This window comes from Coloeus monedula (genome assembly GCF_965178545.1).
Source record: "Coloeus monedula genome assembly, chromosome: 6".
Taxonomy (NCBI): domain Eukaryota; kingdom Metazoa; phylum Chordata; class Aves; order Passeriformes; family Corvidae; genus Coloeus; species Coloeus monedula.
This window is the reverse complement of record NC_138786.1, coordinates 3,348,239-3,368,576: the sequence shown is the minus strand read 5'-3', so window position 1 is coordinate 3,368,576 and position 20,338 is coordinate 3,348,239. Positions and strand designations below refer to the sequence as shown.

The 20,338-nt window shown below is 57.0% G+C and overlaps 3 protein-coding genes across 3 annotated transcripts; all 3 read left to right on the top strand.

The window, feature by feature from the left end:
• Positions 1-1,362, top strand: LOC309574619 (serine/threonine-protein kinase pim-1-like; the record flags this gene model as incomplete). The annotated part of the gene is made up of 3 exons (XM_082284400.1): positions 1-355; positions 758-934; positions 1,259-1,362. Exons 1-3 carry the CDS (start codon positions 10-12, stop codon positions 1,360-1,362), a joined length of 627 nt encoding a protein of 208 aa, XP_082140526.1. The 5' UTR covers positions 1-9.
• A 3,357-nt stretch (positions 1,363-4,719) lies between these two features.
• Positions 4,720-6,847, top strand: LOC309574469 (palmitoyltransferase ZDHHC13-like; the record flags this gene model as incomplete). The annotated part of the gene is made up of 4 exons (XM_082284166.1): positions 4,720-4,740; positions 5,255-5,388; positions 5,772-5,894; positions 6,355-6,847. The coding sequence occupies 4 exons, from the start codon at positions 4,720-4,722 to the stop codon at positions 6,434-6,436; spliced, it is 360 nt and encodes a 119-aa protein (XP_082140292.1). The 3' UTR covers positions 6,437-6,847.
• A 9,289-nt stretch (positions 6,848-16,136) lies between these two features.
• Positions 16,137-17,498, top strand: LOC309574618 (serine/threonine-protein kinase pim-1-like; the record flags this gene model as incomplete). Its single annotated transcript, XM_082284399.1, has 3 exons — positions 16,137-16,491; positions 16,894-17,070; positions 17,395-17,498. Exons 1-3 carry the CDS (start codon positions 16,146-16,148, stop codon positions 17,496-17,498), a joined length of 627 nt encoding a protein of 208 aa, XP_082140525.1. The 5' UTR covers positions 16,137-16,145.
• Positions 17,499-20,338: the final 2,840 nt, after the last annotated feature.

The following is a 20,338-nucleotide window of genomic DNA, read 5'->3' as shown; positions in this document are numbered from 1 at the left end:
CGTGTTCCCATGGAGATTGTGCTCATGGAGAAGGTGGGCTCTGGCTGCCACAACATCATCCAGCTCCTCGACTGGTTTGAGCTGCCTGACAGCTTCCTGCTGGTGATGGAGCGTCCGGAGTCATCGCAGGATCTCCTGGCCTTCCTGCTGGAGCAGGGGTTCCTGTGCGAGGAGATGGCGCGCTGGCTTTTCTGCCAGGTGCTGGAGGCCGTGCGGCACTGCACCGCCTGCGGCGTCCTGCACCGGGACATCAAGCCGGAGAACCTCCTCGTGGACCCGGAGAGTGGCGACCTGAAGCTCATCGACTTCGGCTGCGGCACCTTCCTCCAGGAGCAGGCCTTCACGCGATTTGCCGGTGAGCCCACAGGCCGGGCCCCGCTCCCAGTGCCCGGCACTGCACGGCCCCGTTCCCTCCTGGGCTGCGGGGTGCGGCATTCAGCCGGCTGCCGGCTGCCCTTTGGCACGGGCCAGATGCTGTGCCCCAGGAGCCGGCTGCCGGCCCTGCCCACAGAGGGGGGCTGCCAAAGCCAGGCCCCGGCCGCTCGGCTTGGCAGGCCCGCAAGGGCTTGGGCTGCTCCGCTGGCCTTGTTTGCCTCGCAGAATGGTTTCCTGGCTTTGGCCAATTGGCTGGGGGACGCCGGGCGGCCCCGGGGGGAAGTTGTGGCCACCGGCGCAGCCCCTGCTTCCGCCAGGAGGCTGGCACCAGGCTCTGGAAGGCAGCAGCCTGCGCCTGGACAGCGCCGCCTGTGTCCCCTAGGAACACACATGTACAGCCCGCCCGAGTGGATCTGCCTTGGCTGCTACCACGGCCATTCGGCGACCATCTGGTCCCTGGGCGTGCTGCTGTACGTCATGGTCTGCGGGAACATGCCCTTCCAGGAGGACCGTGCCATCATGTCGGGGCAGCTCTTCTTCTGGCAGCAGGTCTCTCCAGGTTGGTGTCCGGCCTCAAGAAGGCAGGCTTTGGCAGATGGCACCGCGCAGCCCAGCGTGGCCCTCACGCAGCTGCGCGGGAGGTCGATCTGCCCTCAAGGGCTGGCCGCAGGCGGCGGCCCGTGACCACGGGGTCGGCGTGGCCCGCTCGGCTGAAGGAGGTGGCGCGTGTCCTGCCGTGCCGCTGTCCCGCAAAGGGCAGAGTCAGCCGGGAGGCCGGCACAGCTCTGAGCACACGCAGCACGGCCCGGGCCCTGCGGGCGCCGGGAGCAGCTGGGCAGGAGCCTTCTGCAAGTGACGGGCGCTTTCTGGCTTCTCTCCCCAGAGTGCCAACATCTGATCCGCTGGTGTTTGTCCAAGCACCCCGCGGACAGGCCAGCGCTGGAGGAGATCTTGCGCCACCCTTGGGTGCGGGGCAGGCGTCTTTGATGCCTTGCCGGAGCCTCTGCAGCGCCCGGTGACCGAGTCCCACGCAGGACTGAGGACTCGAGTGTCATACCTGAAATCCCTAATTAGCTTGGTCTTTGCATGTTAAGTGCTTTAATTAGTTAATTTTGAGTTAAATATGTTTTAATTGAATGTTAAAATTAACCCATCAGCCCGGGTACAGAAATCAAGTTCTGTTATTAGTGTTCTAAATGGTTCAAAGCAGTTTATTTGCACCATTCCCAGTTAAAAATCCCCCAGTTAAAAGTTTCCCAGTTAAAACCCCTTTTCAAACTGTAAGCCACTTGTACACGATAAGAGTTATTTTTCCCATGTTCATTGTATACTTCTACAAATGTTTTAAGATGTATGAGATGTATGTTAATATTTTTTTAAGGCACGCTTCAGAGCAAGCGCAGAGATCACTGCAGATTAGATGTAGTGGACGCCAGTGCTGGGTGTTAAAGCCTTACTCCTATTAAGGAGCTTTTAATAGTTTTTCCTTGACTTTTGGATTAGCTAAAAGTCAGCCCAGCACTGCAAGTTCTTCCACCAGAGGTCCAGTGCTGTCTAAGCCTGAAGATCTCTAATCCCTGCGCTCCTGGGGCATACCTCCTGAGCCACTAGGACCCCAAATTTTTATAGTTTTCTAATTTTTGTAATTTTTCAATTTTTCTGTTTTTAATAAATTATTTTAATTTTTCTAAGAGTTGTCTCGTTCCTCACACGAGAAATAAAAGCACCACAAAGCCATGCGGGGGTGTCAAGGCTGGTCCTGGTTAGCAACTTCAGCTAAAGAACCCTCTTGGGAAAAGGGGTAATCAGAGTGTTCCCTTCAGCCTTTGTCAAGCTTTTGATGCCTTTCCTCCAGGCATCATGGCAGTTTTGTGTCTTCAAGCACAGGCTGTAGTACAGGCAGGAGGGGCTGTAACAAGCCAAGAAATGCAACAGTGAAACAACAGCCGCCCTGTCAAACTGACGCGGCCACTTGGGTTCACCTGAAGTGATAGCTGGGCTCGTGTGTGCATTCCAAGGGCCAGCGGGTGGCAGGCACAGAGATGCTGCTCCTCTCCAATGCTGGGAGAAGAATCAGAAATGGCAAAAGGTCATTTCAGGTTGAGCCCTGACAAAATTCTTCCTCTTTCCTCCACTGAAATGGGAGGCAGGGCTGGGCCTTTGACCAGCTGGGTCTGCAGCCTCGTAAGCCATGGGCATGGAGCCCATGGGAAATGTTGAGATGCTGGAGTTGCTCCCATGGTGCTGGGCTCATTGTAGCCCCCAAGTAATCTTTCTCTACCCTCAAAACAAATGATGGCCCCACCTCCGGTGTTTGGCATCCCCGGGCCCGCCATGCTCCGGCTCGCACGCTGAGCCCACGCCCGCTCCCCCCGCCCTGCGCCGCCTCCCGCCCTCGGGGCCCCGGCCTTATCCCCGCCCGCCACGGCCCGCTCTGTCGCGGTGGCCCCGCTCACTCACCAGCTCGTACCACTGCAGGACGCTCTCCCGGGCCACGCGTTTGATGGCCACCTGCAAGGCCACGAGATGGAGATGGAAAGTGCAGTAACCAGTCTAGCCACAGGAAAGCACCCAGGTGCCTTCCCTGGCCCTGTGGGCAGGTGCCAGCTGCTAACCTGCGCCACCTTCTGTCTACTGCCCTGACCTACCAATACAGGCTTTGGGAAAAAACCATCCTTTTTCATAAATGAGGAAGGGGCAGTCAATAGCTAACTCATGTAAGCACAAGTTAACTATTGGGAGACAGCAAATGTTAGTTCAGACAGCAGATGTTAATTACAAAACCTAAGAAACCGAAGTCGCCCTAATCTTGTCAAGATTGAGGGCACAAGGATTATCTCAGAGCCCGCTGAATCATTCCTCAAAGGACTACGCATGCCCAGGGAGAAAGCTGAAAAGTGCACTGTGAGGAGGACTAGTGGTCTTCGTCAGAAAGACCCCCGAGGAAGAGGAGAGGCCTTCCTCAGCGCGACCACCAGGACACACAGCGCATGCGGGACCCGTATGCTAATGATATTAATGACTCCCAAGAAATCATTTGTACAACCATGCCTGTCCCAAGGAATGTGATGAATACTCATAATTTAACCCATAATACTGTGTTGTAGGGAGCACCGGTGTGCGTGTTTGGAGGAGCGATCCCCACACACCCGGCGTGCGGAATAAAGCAAATACCCACTTCTCTGACTCTGTCTCTGAAGTGTCTCCTGGCCCGGTTTTGGCACGATTCATAAATGTGCCTGCTCTTTCAATTTTCTTCCCTTTTATTTGGGCTGCTGACCCTCTTGTGCCTTGAATGGCTCTCCAAGCCTCTACCTGAAGGCCTGACCTGAGCTGTGATCCTTCCAGCCAGGACCCCGCTGTGAGGGGATGGCGAGAGTCCTGTGTGTCAGCCCTGGTCTGGGGGCTGAGCTGGGGGTGATAATTACCCCTTTTCTGATGGCCTGTGAGTGATGACTTCCAATTCTCCAAGAGCCATGGCACGTTTCCTCCAGGAGCAGGAGGCCCCCATGTCCTCCACAGCCCTGGGACACCTCAGGCCCTTCCCTGCTCTGCCCAGGCCCAGAGCCATCGAGAGCTGGCGGTCTCCGGTCACCCCATGCCGGGGTTTGTCCTCAGGCCAGAGGAGCTGGCATCGCTCTGGGGGCTGCCAGGGTCCCACCTCACCTGGGAAGCTTGTGGGTGTTTGACACCTGTGGGTGTTTTCCCAGGTTATCCCCATTTCTTCGCGGGGTGACCACTTGCCCCTCACAGACTGCCCTAAAATGGCAGCTCCTCCCTCACCCTGCGCTCATTATGAGGGGACACTGGGGCTCGGCCACGGGTGGAAACGCTCCCAAATGGCCTTGAACTCCTGTGGCAACCGTGCCAGCAGGGAGGTGGCACTACTACTCCTTGCAGGGAATTGTGGAGAGCCAGGAGGTCCCCCTTGTACCTCCTTTTCTCCAGGCTGAGCCCCCCCAGCTCCCTCAGCCGCTCCTCATCAGACTTGTGCTCCAGAGCCTTCACCAAGGGACCGCTTCCAGCTGCAGAGGCACAACCCCCCGAAAACTTCGCCAGCAGAAAAGGGTCCTTGTCTGACACAAGCCGGGGGGATCCTGTGCGAAAACGAGAGAGTTTTTCGCTGTGGCTGCCTCGGTAAAAGGGAAGGAGCCATTTCAGGCACAGCTCAACAAGCCTGGCAGCCGCCGATCTACCCGCCCAAGCGGCTCCGCAGCGGCCGGGGCAGCTCAGGAATGGCTCCCCTGGGCTTCCCCGGTCCCGCCCCGCCCGGGCCGTGAGTGCCCGGCCCCGCCCCGCAGGCGTGCCCAGGAAGCGGGAGCAGGAAGCTGCGGGGCCGCGGGGATGGCGGGCAGCGGCCCGGCGGTGAGCGGGGAGCCCGCGGGCAGTGCCGGGGCTGGAGCGGGGCTGGGACCCGGCGCTGCCCGGGCCGGGGGTGCGGAGCGCGGCCGCGGGCCCCTGGCAGGCGGCGAGGGCCGGGCCGCGGTGCCGCCGGGGTCTGGCGGGCGCTGCCGGGCAAGAGCCGTCCGCGTCCTGCCCTGCGTGTGCCTCGTCTGTTGCCTCGCATGGGCTTTCAGGCTGCACGGGCGGCACTGCGGCTCCCAAGTGCGTTTAAAACCCTCCGCAAGGCCGTAGCTGTTGGTTCTGGTGTGGCAGCGCTGTTGTGGCTGAGGCTGCTGTGTCGGGAACCAGCTCTGCAGGCTGCTGAATAGAAGGATTGGTCTCTTGCCAGGTGGTTTTACCCGTGCTTTGAATTAACCTCTTCGTTTGTATTGACAGAAGCTGACACACACAGTGAGTGCTTCTGGTAAAGAGGGCGGTGTGTGTGGTGTGCAGCCGATAAATACCAGCGGTTAATAATTGTTTTGTTAACTGACAGTGTACAAGCCATTGCCACGGGCCTCATCGACCCCATATGCACAACAGGCAGAGCGCCCGTGGAGAGCAAGGTCTCCCAGGCCCATATCCCGTTGCTGAAGACCCCAGCAGCTGTGATATTGTCAAGGCTACACAGTAAGTACATATTCTGAGGGTGCAAAGTGTTGCAATGGATGGGAGTGTCCTCAAATGTGAGCCAGGCTGGATATTTTACAAAGGAAACGTTTATAGTTTCGTTTTCTCCCAGTAGTGGAAGAAGAGAAGTCACTTACAGTTGCTATTGTGAATAAAAGCATTCCAAGCAGCTTTCTTTAAATAGAAACTTCTCATCAAGGCACAGCCTCATTCTTTTTACAAGCCTTCCATTGAATGCAATGTGGAATTTGCTCAAGTAGGAGCTGCTGGGTGATCTTTCTCATATGTGTTTTTCCTCTAGGATGCAACTGTTTCCAGACTGGAGAATACTGAAGAGATGATAAGTAAATTGATTTTTTTTTTTTTTTTTCCCCTCGTTTAAGGTATGGAATGCTAGAGCGATGCAAAGAATTGGTAGAAGCAGGATACGATGTTTGCCAACCAGACAAAGAAAATGTGACTCTTCTTCACTGGGCAGCAACAAACAACAGACAGGAGCTGGTGAAGTAAGCCGGGAGTCCCTGTGACAGTAACAGAGCGTATTCTGCCACTGTTACCTATAATCACTTTGTTGCTTTTGTACTGGAAAAGGAAGCCGGTGCCTGAGAAGAAAAGGGTAGAATTCAAATTTTGATGCGCTTAGCTTTGCGTCGATGTCACTGGAATGTAAAGACAGTGCGGTTTCTTCAGATGTGAAATCATGTATTGCATGAAATAATTTTATTTTCGTGGGTTTTTTTAACAAAGGTGAAAGCTGATCTTAGAAGTACCTTGCTAAAGACTGTATTGTTTCTTCAGCATTTTCTTGAAACAGTGTCATTTACTGCAAAAGCACTTCTGTCCGTTTGCTTCTCTAGTGAATTTTTTATTAGGAGTCATTTACTTCTTTAGCTGTGTTACCATTCGTATCATGTTTTGCTATTTTATTGTGCCTGTTCCTGACCTTCCTGTGTTGCTATTACACAGCTACTACATTTCCAAAGGTGCGGTAGTGGATCAGCTCGGTGGAGATTTGAATTCTACGCCCCTGCACTGGGCCATTAGGTAATGCTGCTTGCAACCGCTACTTGCAAATCTGTCGGTATTGACAGCTGTGGTAGCGTTTCCTGAGATCCGCAGAACAAAGCAGTGCTTGGCTGCAGAAAACATATGCTGAAATAATTCTTCTGGGAAAACTTGTCCGAGTGCAAATTCTCCCATTGGAAGATGAGTGCTTCCTTCTGGACCATCAGTCTTTTGCCAGAGTCAGAGACTTGGCTGACTGCTCAGAGGAGAAATTACTGTAGAATAACCTCTGTATTCTAAATGAACACTTTGCCCTAGGCTCAATCATTAAGGTATATATTGAATATGATTTGCTGAAAAAGCCATGAGAATCTGAGAGAAAACTGTTTTTTGTGCGGTCTCTAGGAGAACTCTAAGGGCAATGCTTTCAATAAAATATCAATTTTTAAAATCATCTCTATAGTTTCATTTCACGCCTCGTTATAAACAAGGACACCTTCCCAGGGGAAGGCAGCATCCAAAGGAGCTGTGCAGGGACGTGCAGATGCCAAAAGGGACTCTAGGACAGTTGGACAAGCTCCAGTGGGCTCAGCCCCCCGTGCTGGGGCAGGGAAAGAGCGTGAGGAGACCCCGCTGCGGAGGAAGGAGCGGCAGGGACGGGGGATGAAGTGATGGCAGCAAATGTCGGGAAGGAGGGGACAGAGGGATATTGGTGGGGAAAAGGGAGACACGAGAGCTCTTGGGGGCCTGAAACCATTAACGCTGTCCTGAGAAAGCCCAGCACACTCCCCCCTGCATAGCCCAGCCCCTTACCCAGGGGAAGCCGTGGCTAAAATCCCGGAAAAACGGTGCTGTGGATCCAAGGAATCAGAAGCAGGATCTGTGTGGAGGGTGTCCCTCACGGGAGGCACAGGAATCGAGCTGAGCGAGGCTGGGGCAGGAGGGTCACGCCCAGCAGAGAAGGGGGACCCTCTGTCCATGCCAAGGCCCAGGGCAGCCCTATCCCGGGAAGCGCGCAGGGAGCGGATCCTTGAGCCGCTGCACGTTCGCGCTGCCCTCGCTCAGCCGGGAGCCCCCTCGTTGCCCAGGGGGAGCTGGTGGCAGTGGGGAGAGGGAAAGAAGCGGACAACAAGGACCTGTCCTACACCTCCATGGACTCCGAGGCCGCGTTCATGGGCTGCGCCAAATGGCTGCCCTGTTGGGAACAGAACCAGAGACCTCCATCAACATCCTGATTTAGTGCTCCGGAAAAAGAGAAAAGAGAAAAGGAAAAAAGAGCAATAAAAACAAAGGAGGAAAAAAATTAGGAAGAGAAGATAAATAAAAAGACTGAGAATAAGACCTGGAAGGAGAAGAAGGAGGAGAAGAAAACCAGGGAGGTGCAGACAAACAAGAAGAAGGAGGAAGAAGAACAAGAAGGGGAGAAATGAGCCAGAGGACCAAAGCCCAGGTCAGAGCAGTGATCCCCACCACAAGTGCTCAGCACCCTCTGCCTGATGCCCAGTCAATCCCACCAGGGTTCAGCCTCTCCTGACCAGCTTCCCCAGTTGTTAGACTCAGCAGGACATCCTGCGGTCTGGAATATCCCTCTGGCCAGTCTGGGTCGGCTGTCCTGGACATGATCCCTCCAGGCTCTTTGGCACCTCCTCGACAGCAGAGTATGGCACATGCAGGGGCTTCTAGGACCCTGCAGAGTCCTTGAGGAGGGCAAGCCCTGCTTAGCAACAACCAAACTATCCACCTGTGATCCACAGCATTCCCATCCTGCATGCAAAGGCAGCGCTGTGCCAGTTGCTGGGAAGAAAGGAATCCCACTCAAATCCAGAACAGTGGGAACACTCAGACAGTTCTCTGGGAAAATCCAAATCCATTTAACACACATGCTCCTAAGAAGATCTGACCGCCATCCGTCAACATTTTCCTGGAAGTCAGAAGCCATGTCAGGGGAGCTTCCTGAAGATGGAGGAACCTCCTTGGTTTCATGTGGATCATGTCTGCTGCAAAGCACGGAGTGTTCCCTCCTTGGAACAGCCACAGTGCCACGGGAGCGCTGCGCTGACAATTAGTAGCTCCAAGACTCTTGCTACTGGGACACTTGTCCAGTAGCTCCCAGACATCTGGCACTGGCCTGACCTCTGCGTTTACTTCCAGGCCTTTCCTGGCCATCTGCATCCTCAGCCACAAGCAGGTTCTGCAGATGGACGTGGCTCTGGGGGAGCAGGGACTCCTGTCTGTGGGCAAAGAAAACAAAGACAACTTGTAAGAAGAGAACCTGGAGCTTCTAGTTAGAAGAGAAAGGACTATTCAATCAAGGCAGGGGCGACGGAGGAAACTTTCTAAAATGGAACAAGCAGCAGAAGCACAGTAGTTTTGCAGAAGAAATTCCCCTTCCAGCACTTGGCTTAGGGAAAAAGCCTGATGTTGCCATGAGAGACATGAGTTCGTGTCTAGTATTGGGTAGCAGACATTGGAACATTTAGACTATTGGCTGTCCAGGCTCACGCTATTCGAACCTGAGAGTGAAACTATTCTAAAAGCCAGAGATGCTTGGAAGAAATGTTTCTGCTCACACCACGACTGGGGACCGTGCACCATTCATACCTTGCACCTGTCCAAAGGCCTTCCTTCCTCCGTCTGTGCTCTGGAAGCCCTCACTGAGGCTCTGGCAGGGATGGAGGCTCTTGCCAGAAGTATCGCAAGCGTGGAGATCTTCCTCATCCTGCTCCTCCACTGCCGACCTCAGGGAATTCCCTGGAGCTGCCAACATCTGCCTTTCCTGCTGGAGGATCTTGTTTGGCAGTTCTCTGACGCTCTTCACCTTTGGCAGCGCCGCAGCCATGGAGGTGTAGGACAGATCTTTCCCTCTCCCACTCCCCACTGCCACCAGCTCCCCCTGGGCAACGAGGGGGCTCCCGGCTGAGCGAGGGCAGCGCGAACGTGCAGCGGCTCAAGGGTCCGCTCCCTGCGCGCTTCCCGGGATAGGGCTGCCCTGGGCCTTGGCATGGACAGAGGGTCCCCCTTCTCTGCTGGGCGTGACCCTCCTGCCCCAGCCTCGCGCAGCTCGATTCCTGTGCCTCCCGTGAGGGACACCCTCCACACAGATCCTGCTTCTGATTCCTTGGATCCACAGCACTGTTTTTCCGGGATTTTAGCCACGGCTTCCCCTGGGTAAAGGACAGGGATACATAGGAGGAGCGTGTTGGGCTCCCCTCCACCACTGTTAGTGGTTTCAGGCCCCCAAGAGCTCTTGTGTCTCCCTTTTTCCCAACGATATCCCCTCCGTCCCCTCCTTCCCGACGCTTCCCCTCAGCAGCACCCAGCCTTTTCCCGCCCTTTTTCCCCTCAGCGCTGGCCCCGCCCCCGCTCCGACCACGCCCCCTCGGCGCCGCCGAGGCCCTGGCCACGCCCCCTCGGCTGGGAACGGCTCCCCGCCCTCCCCTCCCTAATTAGCGCCCTTAGCTCCTCCCTCCTTAATACCTCACTAATTAGGCCCCTGGCGGCCAAGAGCAGGCCTTGGGAGGGGCTCTGTGGGACACCCTGGCTGCGTGGGGCAGGCCAGAGACGCCCAGTGTTGGCCCTCCCCTCAGGGCAGGGATCCGGGGCACCGCGGCCACCCGGGGAAGATGCTCCGTTGCCAGCCCACACCTCCACGGAAGGGAGAGGAGGAAAGCAGGCTGCCAGAGACACAGAACCCCTCAAGACTTCCCCGGCTGGCTCTTCTCCGCCCCGCCCCGCCCCGCCCCGCCCCTTCCGGCTCCATGCCGTATTTACAGGAGCTCAGAAAGAGGAAAAAAAAGACAAACGAGCTCCACAGCGAATTCCTGAAAGAAAAATCCATCAATGGCCAGGAGGCTCCTGTGGCTCCTTCGTGAAAATCAGGGCTGTGGGGAACAGGGCGCAGGGTGTCCCAGGACACAGAGCTGGACACTGATCCCTCCTGGATCTCCTTGGCAGCCCTGTCCCAGGCAAGGATGGTCCTGAAGATCCTCCTGGAGCTGTCCCGGGAAGGTCCCTGCTCCCTGGTGCGGGATGGGAGGGGTAGAGGTGGTCCTCTCACACTCATCCCACTCATTCCCCCCTGCGCTGGCTTTGGCCCTGGGGTGTTGACCCCCCTTTTTAGGGTGTCCAGCCCTGTTCCCATGGGGAACCTTGGCAGCACCCGTGGGCATAAGGAACCTTTGTGGGAGGCTGGGAGCACTGGTGAGGGAGGGGGCTGTTCCTGGTGACCTGGAACTTGGCTCCTGCTGTGAGCCACGGGCTTTCTGCCTGCTGGGCTGCGGGAACACCCTCTCTGAGCTCTGTGACACCCCCAGCCCCACACCCACTCCTTGCCACAGCTCCTCCCAGACGGCATCCGCTACGGACACGTCCCCCGCTACCGTCCCTTGGCCAGGGGCCTTGTGGCTCATGCCAGACCCTTCTTCCTCCCCAGGGAGTCTCCTCCCAGGAAAGGGGGAAGCCCCCCACAGCCCAGGACTCTCCAGCTCAGCCCCCCTGGAGCCAGGCCGCCGTCTGAGTCCCACGTGCCCTGAGCCAGGTGGGGACTGGCGGCCGTCTTGGCCACAGCGACCACAGATAAATCGAGTTTCAAACCTGTGACAAGAGGAAAAGGGCCAGCAAAACCTCAGCTCGGGGCATGAGGAGAGCAGACTTCAGACTGCTCAGGGAACTGGTAAGCAGGGTCTCCAGGGACAATGTTTTTGCAGGTGCTGGGGTCCATCAGTGCTGGTCAATTTTGAAACATCACCTCCTAAGGGCACAGGAGCAGGCGATTCCCAAATGTCGGAAGCCAAGCAGGCGACGCAGAAGGCATCTTCTCTGGGAAAGAGGATGGAAAAGGAAGCTGTGTGCCCAGTGGAAGCAAGGTCACAAGAAGAATACGGATGTCAGGAAAATGAGTCCTCAAACACCACAGGTTTATGTCCAATCAAGAGACAGAGCAGTCCTGTTCCTTTAATCGAATAAAGGGAGAGGTCATGGGCATTTCCCACGGGATCTCTCAAGTTGATAGAGGACGCAGCTTCCTTTTTCTCCTAATTTCCCAGTTGCATTTCCCTCTCTCTTTCCCCACTGGCTGAGGTACTTGAGAGGTACAGACTTCCCGAATGGCTTAATACAAACCCCCTTTCTAATGTGTACCCCCCCCACCCCCATTCTTTTCCTCGTGTCTCTGTTCTTTTTCTCTAAATCCAGGGATTAGCAGAGTCTTGGGTGAGTAACAGTCTGTGTCAATTAGTGGAATTCCTATGGAGTTTATGGTTCCTCCCTTTGCTTCTTTCACCTATCAGTATCTGGCTTTATCTACCATCAGGCCCACAGATAGTTTGTAAAGACGCCTCCTTCTCATTCCTTCCACAGAGATGTTCCTTGCCACTGTAGGGAGAACTTTGGTGCGGTGAAAGCTCAGCTGGAGAGGAAGGTGGCCAGAAATGTGGGGCACAATAAAAGGAGTGTTTTAAAATATATTCATGGAAAGAAACATTGTAGAAATAATATTGTCCCCTTCCAGGATGTGGATGGTGTAGCGGGTTGAGTTCGAAAACCGGGCAGAAAACACCAATTAAATGTAGTGGTTTTGGTTCAAAATATTCATTACTTACTCATTTTCCTTCTGTGAGATAAGAATTAGGAGAAAAGCAAAGCAGGCACAAACCTTAAACAGTTGCAGTACAATGAAAGAGTTTTATTACTAATAGAATTAAAAGTAAAGAGACAATAACAAAACAAAATTAAAGCAAATCCCCCCCCCCCCCAGCACTTCTCTCCTTTTACCTAGCTCACACAAGGGATAACAGAACATGGGATGTTAGTCAGCGTTCCAGTTCTTGAAAAGTCTCTCTCTTATGCTTAAGGGAAAAAAGGGTTTTTCCTTCAGTTGCACGTGGTTCCCAAACTGCCACTAACAGCAGATCCGCCCGGAAACAATCAATCTGCTGTGTGTAGAACATCTCTCCCATGAAAAATCTCACAGTTCCTTCACACTGCAAAACATGGGCCATCACATGGGGTTATTCATCTTTTTTAAGGATAAGTTCTTTTGGCCTGCACACAAAGGCTCTTCTTCGCCACAAGTCTCTAACAGCCTCTTACTACTATATAGCCTGGCATCGGGCATTCTTCACAATCTTCACAGGCACATGAAGATACTCCATCCCCCCATGTTCTTCAAATGGATTAAAGAGACAAACAGTTTGTGGTATTACAGTTTCTTACCACGGCATGCAAGAAGGTTTCTTTTAAGCTGCGCGCCAGAATCGCGGCACCGCCCTCTTTTCTCCCGCCGCCATTTCCAGCTCCGTCCCACGGGACTCACTTCTCTTTCTCTCTGACTCTGACGCCGCCATGCTGAAGGGTGTTCTTGTTCGGGCTTTACGGTGGGGAAAGCCTCGCTCCCTCTGTGCTGCTGGCTGCGTGGTGTCTTCTTCAGTTCAGCACGAAGTGTGCTGGCTGCGGACAGGAGGCTCTGCCGGCTCCCGTTGACTCCGCCGGCTCCGCATGGAGAGGAGAGGGACCCGCCGGTCCCCAGAAGCCGCGCTGGATGGGTTTAGCTGTGAGCACTCCATGGCTGGTTTTAGCTGTGAGCACTCCATGGCTGGTTTTAGCTGTGAGCAGTCCATGGCTGGTTTTAGCTGCCTGTGGCTCTGAAGCAGTCCCCCCCCAGCCACCCAGGGTCCGTGCCACAGCGTTGGGAAAGGGGGAAAGGGGCAGTGGCCCCGGCCCGGCCCGGCCCGGCGGGGCCGGGAGGCTCCGGAACCCCCACCTCCCAGCAAGCGAGCTCCGACCAAAGGGGAAGTCCCGCCTTTCTGTGCAGTTTAAATATGTAAATTGTGAGAAGCGTAATTGGTCTTAAAGACTGTCCATCAACTCAGGGTCAACCCAATACAGATGGTCACCTCACAAACAGGGACAGGGACACAGCACAGGTGTTTAATGCATTCTTTGCCTCTGTCTTCAATACTCCTCCCTCCCTTCCCAGTGGAAAACATGCACTGTACCAAGGGACACTGCAAAGTCCTTGAAGAGGGCAAGCCCTGCTCAGCAGAAACCAAACCACCCCTGTTTGATCCACAGCATTCCCATCGTGAAGCTGAACCCAGCGTGTGCCAGCAAGTGGGAAAAAGGGAACCCTATGCCCGTCAAAACCAGAGCAGTGGGAGCACCATGAGCGCTCCTTGGGAAATCCTGACTTGTTTAGAACAGAGGCAAGGCAGAAGTCGGTGAGCTGTTACACAAAACTCTTCCTGCCCTCGACAGCCAGCTCAGGAGAGCTCCCCAGAGACACAGGAACTTCAACTCCCTTTGTCTCTGGAAGATCTTCTCAGGCACAGAGTAGTGGGTGTTGCCAGTTGGTACCGCTGCAGCGTCCTGGGAGCCATGGGCTTGACACTGGTGGCAGCAGCACTCTTCCTGATGTGCCACTTGCTGCAGGGAACGATTCGCTGCAGCAGGCTGAGCTCCTGGTCTTACTGCCAGGCTTTTTGTGGCCATGTGCATCCTTAGGCATGAGCTGGTTCTGCTGCTCCCTGAGGTGGGCCCAGGGCTGTGACGGCACAAAGGGGCTGAGCGCTGGCGAGAGGCAGGGCTGGGATGTCACACGGCTGTCCTGGCCCACAGCACTGTGACATCACCGCGCAGTCGCTGTGTAACACGGGCCAGCACCTGCAGCTGCCAGTGCAGTCGCGATGGGACGTGCCGGAGCCATGTGTGACGGTGTTGTCCCGGTGATTGTGCTTGTCCTGCTGCTGGCCACTGTGGCTGTCTGGTGGGCCGTTGGCCACTGGCAACCACGGAGGCGGCAGACAAGGACAGCGAAGAGGCGCAAGCGCCCCGGGGTGCAGCCCAGAGGCTCACGGAGGAAGCGAGGAGCCCCTGCGGCTCCCAGGTCCTCCAGGCCTCGGGCGACCCCTGGCAAGCGGCCACGTGCTCCCGCGAGCCCCCTGCACAGCCCCTGCAGCTGCGGCCCCTGCGTGGCAGTGGCCCAGGAGCTGCAGGAACTGATGCTGCTGCTCTGGGCTCGCAATGGGACATGGGTGCCGCTCTACTCTGGGATGTGGCAGGCGTTGTGGAAAGAACTGGAGGAGCTGCTGAAGCGAGGCCACCTGCCCTGCTGTGGCTCGTCCAGCTCCTCCAGGAGCCTCCATCCCTTCAAGAGGCTGCTCCCAGCAAGATTCTCCATCCCTGGGAGAGCCTCAAGCCCTGCAAGGACGGCACACCATCAGAGACCCGCCACCCAGGCAAGAAGCTCAGGCTGTCAGAGATCCTCCATCCTGCCAGGAGTGTCCGCTATCTCTGACAGCCTCCATCCCCCGCAGACGCTCAGTGAGACCTGTCAGCCTGCAGAAGGTGCAGAGCCTGTGCACAGGTCTCCCAGCTCCCTTGGACTCAGGGACTTCGACAACACGGGCGCAACCCTGACAACTGACGTTGCCACGGAAAGCCCAGGAGTCCAAGTGGGAGCCCAGCCCGATCCAGGGGAGCCTTCTCAGGAGCAGGTGGCGGAGCAGCGAGTGAGCTGGAGCCAGCAGTTGCCGGCCCACAGCTCCCAGGACGCTGTGCCGGCTGTGCCAGCTGGCAACAGCCCGTGCCTGGTGGCGGAAACGACCCTCAAGACACCCAGGAGGTCCCTCCATCTCCAGGAAGCTGCTCCGAGACGGCCACCGACTACCACGAAGGCCTTTTTGGTAGCAGGTGAGATCTTGTGAGGAGCTGTCTGAGGCTCTCCCAGGGCTCTTGAGGGGCATGCCCAGGCCAGGCCAGGGCCCTTGAGAGCAGCCGAGTCCCTGGCTGCTTCCAGTGCTTCTGATGCCACGGCTTCAAAAAACCCCTCGCTGGTTTGCAGCTGCTCCTGACACCCCCCTGTGCGAGTCCTCGGGCTGTAGCCCCGGCCGTCCTCAACAGCAGAGTCCAGCCCACGACGCCGGGGACAGCGACGGTGCCGCCCTGCCCCGCTGCCCTCCGGCTCCTGCAGCCGCCTCTGCGCGCTCCCCTGCCCCAGCTCTGCCGCTCGCCAGCCCGACGGCTGCAAGGCGGTGGCCGCTGCCCGGCGCGCAGCAGCAAGCAGGTCAGAGCAACGTGGCCCGCGCTGGCTCGGCCCGCTTCACTCGCGGGCACTCGGCCGGGGGGGCCCTGGGCGCAAGGCTGATGGCTCGGTCTCGGTCGCAGGGCAAAAGAAGAAGCTGCAGGAGCTGTACCAGCTGGGCCCGCAGCTGGGCAGCGGTGGCTTCGGCACCGTTTTCTCGGGCATCCGCCTCTCGGACGGGAGCCCGGTAGGTGGCCGGGACGGCGGGGCGCGGGAGGAGGGCCAGGGGCGGGGCGGGGCGGGGCAGGGCTTGAGCTCAGCCCCGTCTCTCGTGGCCTTGCAGGTGGCCATCAAACGCGTGGCCCGGGAGAGCGTCCTGCAGTGGTACGAGCTGGTGAGTGAGCGGGGCCACCGCGACAGAGCGGGCCGTGGCGGGCGGGGATAAGGCCGGGGCCCCGAGGGCGGGAGGCGGCGCAGGGCGGGGGGAGCGGGCGTGGGCTCAGCGTGCGAGCCGGAGCATGGCGGGCCCGGGGATGCCAAACACCGGAGGTGGGGCCGGGCACGGGGGCACCCCCCAAGCATCCCCTGGGCGGGAGGAAGCCCAAGCACCAGGGAGGCTGCCCGAGGGGGGGCACTGGGGCATCCCAGGCACGGGGCAGCGCAGCCACAGGGCGGCATCAGGCCTGCTGCAGGCACTGTCTCCTCCTCACAGCCCGACGGCACCCGTGTTCCCATGGAGATTGTGCTCATGGAGAAGGTGGGCTCTGGCTGCCACAACATCATCCAGCTCCTCGACTGGTTTGAGCTGCCTGACAGCTTCCTGCTGGTGATGGAGCGTCCGGAGTCATCGCAGGATCTCCTGGCCTTCCTGCTGGAGCAGGGGTTCCTGTGCGAGGAGATGGCGCGCTGGCTTTTCTGCCAGGTGCTGGAGGCCGTGCGGCACTGCACCGCCTGCGGCGTCCTGCACCGGGACATCAAGCCGGAGAACCTCCTCGTGGACCCGGAGAGTGGCGACCTGAAGCTCATCGACTTCGGCTGCGGCACCTTCCTCCAGGAGCAGGCCTTCACGCGATTTGCCGGTGAGCCCACAGGCCGGGCCCCGCTCCCAGTGCCCGGCACTGCACGGCCCCGTTCCCTCCTGGGCTGCGGGGTGCGGCATTCAGCCGGCTGCCGGCTGCCCTTTGGCACGGGCCAGATGCTGTGCCCCAGGAGCCGGCTGCCGGCCCTGCCCACAGAGGGGGGCTGCCAAAGCCAGGCCCCGGCCGCTCGGCTTGGCAGGCCCGCAAGGGCTTGGGCTGCTCCGCTGGCCTTGTTTGCCTCGCAGAATGGTTTCCTGGCTTTGGCCAATTGGCTGGGGGACGCCGGGCGGCCCCGGGGGGAAGTTGTGGCCACCGGCGCAGCCCCTGCTTCCGCCAGGAGGCTGGCACCAGGCTCTGGAAGGCAGCAGCCTGCGCCTGGACAGCGCCGCCTGTGTCCCCTAGGAACACACATGTACAGCCCGCCCGAGTGGATCTGCCTTGGCTGCTACCACGGCCATTCGGCGACCATCTGGTCCCTGGGCGTGCTGCTGTACGTCATGGTCTGCGGGAACATGCCCTTCCAGGAGGACCGTGCCATCGTGTCGGGGCAGCTCTTCTTCTGGCAGCAGGTCTCTCCAGGTTGGTGTCCGGCCTCAAGAAGGCAGGCTTTGGCAGATGGCACCGCGCAGCCCAGCGTGGCCCTCACGCAGCTGCGCGGGAGGTCGATCTGCCCTCAAGGGCTGGCCGCAGGCGGCGGCCCGTGACCACGGGGTCGGCGTGGCCCGCTCGGCTGAAGGAGGTGGCGCGTGTCCTGCCGTGCCGCTGTCCCGCAAAGGGCAGAGTCAGCCGGGAGGCCGGCACAGCTCTGAGCACACGCAGCACGGCCCGGGCCCTGCGGGCGCCGGGAGCAGCTGGGCAGGAGCCTTCTGCAAGTGACGGGCGCTTTCTGGCTTCTCTCCCCAGAGTGCCAACATCTGATCCGCTGGTGTTTGTCCAAGCACCCCGCGGACAGGCCAGCGCTGGAGGAGATCTTGCGCCACCCTTGGGTGCGGGGCAGGCGTCTTTGATGCCTTGCCGGAGCCTCTGCAGCGCCCGGTGACCGAGTCCCACGCAGGACTGAGGACTCGAGTGTCATACCTGAAATCCCTAATTAGCTTGGTCTTTGCATGTTAAGTGCTTTAATTAGTTAATTTTGAGTTAAATATGTTTTAATTGAATGTTAAAATTAACCCATCAGCCCGGGTACAGAAATCAAGTTCTGTTATTAGTGTTCTAAATGGTTCAAAGCAGTTTATTTGCACCATTCCCAGTTAAAAATCCCCCAGTTAAAAGTTTCCCAGTTAAAACCCCTTTTCAAACTGTAAGCCACTTGTACACGATAAGAGTTATTTTTCCCATGTTCATTGTATACTTCTACAAATGTTTTAAGATGTATGAGATGTATGTTAATATTTTTTTAAGGCACGCTTCAGAGCAAGCGCAGAGATCACTGCAGATTAGATGTAGTGGACGCCAGTGCTGGGTGTTAAAGCCTTACTCCTATTAAGGAGCTTTTAATAGTTTTTCCTTGACTTTTGGATTAGCTAAAAGTCAGCCCAGCACTGCAAGTTCTTCCACCAGAGGTCCAGTGCTGTCTAAGCCTGAAGATCTCTAATCCCTGCGCTCCTGGGGCATACCTCCTGAGCCACTAGGACCCCAAATTTTTATAGTTTTCTAATTTTTGTAATTTTTCAATTTTTCTGTTTTTAATAAATTATTTTAATTTTTCTAAGAGTTGTCTCGTTCCTCACACGAGAAATAAAAGCACCACAAAGCCATGCGGGGGTGTCAAGGCTGGTCCTGGTTAGCAACTTCAGCTAAAGAACCCTCTTGGGAAAAGGGGTAATCAGAGTGTTCCCTTCAGCCTTTGTCAAGCTTTTGATGCCTTTCCTCCAGGCATCATGGCAGTTTTGTGTCTTCAAGCACAGGCTGTAGTACAGGCAGGAGGGGCTGTAACAAGCCAAGAAATGCAACAGTGAAACAACAGCCGCCCTGTCAAACTGACGCGGCCACTTGGGTTCACCTGAAGTGATAGCTGGGCTCGTGTGTGCATTCCAAGGGCCAGCGGGTGGCAGGCACAGAGATGCTGCTCCTCTCCAATGCTGGGAGAAGAATCAGAAATGGCAAAAGGTCATTTCAGGTTGAGCCCTGACAAAATTCTTCCTCTTTCCTCCACTGAAATGGGAGGCAGGGCTGGGCCTTTGACCAGCTGGGTCTGCAGCCTCGTAAGCCATGGGCATGGAGCCCATGGGAAATGCTGAGATGCTGGAGTTGCTCCCATGGTGCTGGGCTCATTGTAGCCCCCAAGTAATCTTTCTCTACCCTCAAAACAAATGATGGCCCCACCTCCGGTGTTTGGCATCCCCGGGCCCGCCATGCTCCGGCTCGCACGCTGAGCCCACGCCCGCTCCCCCCGCCCTGCGCCGCCTCCCGCCCTCGGGGCCCCGGTCTTATCCCCGCCCGCCACGGCCCGCTCTGTCGCGGTGGCCCCGCTCACTCACCAGCTCGTACCACTGCAGGACGCTCTCCCGGGCCACGCGTTTGATGGCCACCTGCAAGGCCACGAGATGGAGATGGAAAGTGCAGTAACCAGTCTAGCCACAGGAAAGCACCCAGGTGCCTTCCCTGGCCCTGTGGGCAGGTGCCAGCTGCTAACCTGCGCCACCTTCTGTCTACTGCCCTGACCTACCAATACAGGCTTTGGGAAAAAACCATCCTTTTTCATAAATGAGGAAGGGGCAGTCAATAGCTAACTCATGTAAGCACAAGTTAACTATTGGGAGACAGCAAATGTTAGTTCAGACAGCAGATGTTAATTACAAAACCTAAGAAACCGAAGTCGCCCTAATCTTGTCAAGATTGAGGGCACAAGGATTATCTCAGAGCCCGCTGAATCATTCCTCAAAGGACTACGCATGCCCAGGGAGAAAGCTGAAAAGTGCACTGTGAGGAGGACTAGTGGTCTTCGTCAGAAAGACCCCCGAGGAAGAGGAGAGGCCTTCCTCAGTGCGACCACCAGGACACACAGCGCATGCGGGACCCGTATGCTAATGATATTAATGACTCCCGAGAAATCATTTGTACAACCATGCCTGTCCCAAGGAATGTGATGAATACTCATAATTTAACCCATAATACTGTGTTGTAGGGAGCACCGGTGTGCGTGTTTGGAGGAGCGATCCCCACACACCCGGCGTGCGGAATAAAGCAAATACCCACTTCTCTGACTCTGTCTCTGAAGTGTCTCCTGGCCCGGTTTTGGCACGATTCATAAATGTGCCTGCTCTTTCAATTTTCTTCCCTTTTATTTGGGCTGCTGACCCTCTTGTGCCTTGAATGGCTCTCCAAGCCTCTACCTGAAGGCCTGACCTGAGCTGTGATCCTTCCAGCCAGGACCCCGCTGTGAGGGGATGGCGAGAGTCCTGTGTGTCAGCCCTGGTCTGGGGGCTGAGCTGGGGGTGATAATTACCCCTTTTCTGATGGCCTGTGAGTGATGACTTCCAATTCTCCAAGAGCCATGGCACGTTTCCTCCAGGAGCAGGAGGCCCCCATGTCCTCCACAGCCCTGGGACACCTCAGGCCCTTCCCTGCTCTGCCCAGGCCCAGAGCCATCGAGAGCTGGCGGTCTCCGGTCACCCCATGCCGGGGTTTGTCCTCAGGCCAGAGGAGCTGGCATCGCTCTGGGGGCTGCCAGGGTCCCACCTCACCTGGGAAGCTTGTGGGTGTTTGACACCTGTGGGCGTTTTCCCAGGTTATCCCCATTTCTTCGCGGGGTGACCACTTGCCCCTCACAGACTGCCCTAAAATGGCAGCTCCTCCCTCACCCTGCGCTCATTATGAGGGGACACTGGGGCTCGGCCACGGGTGG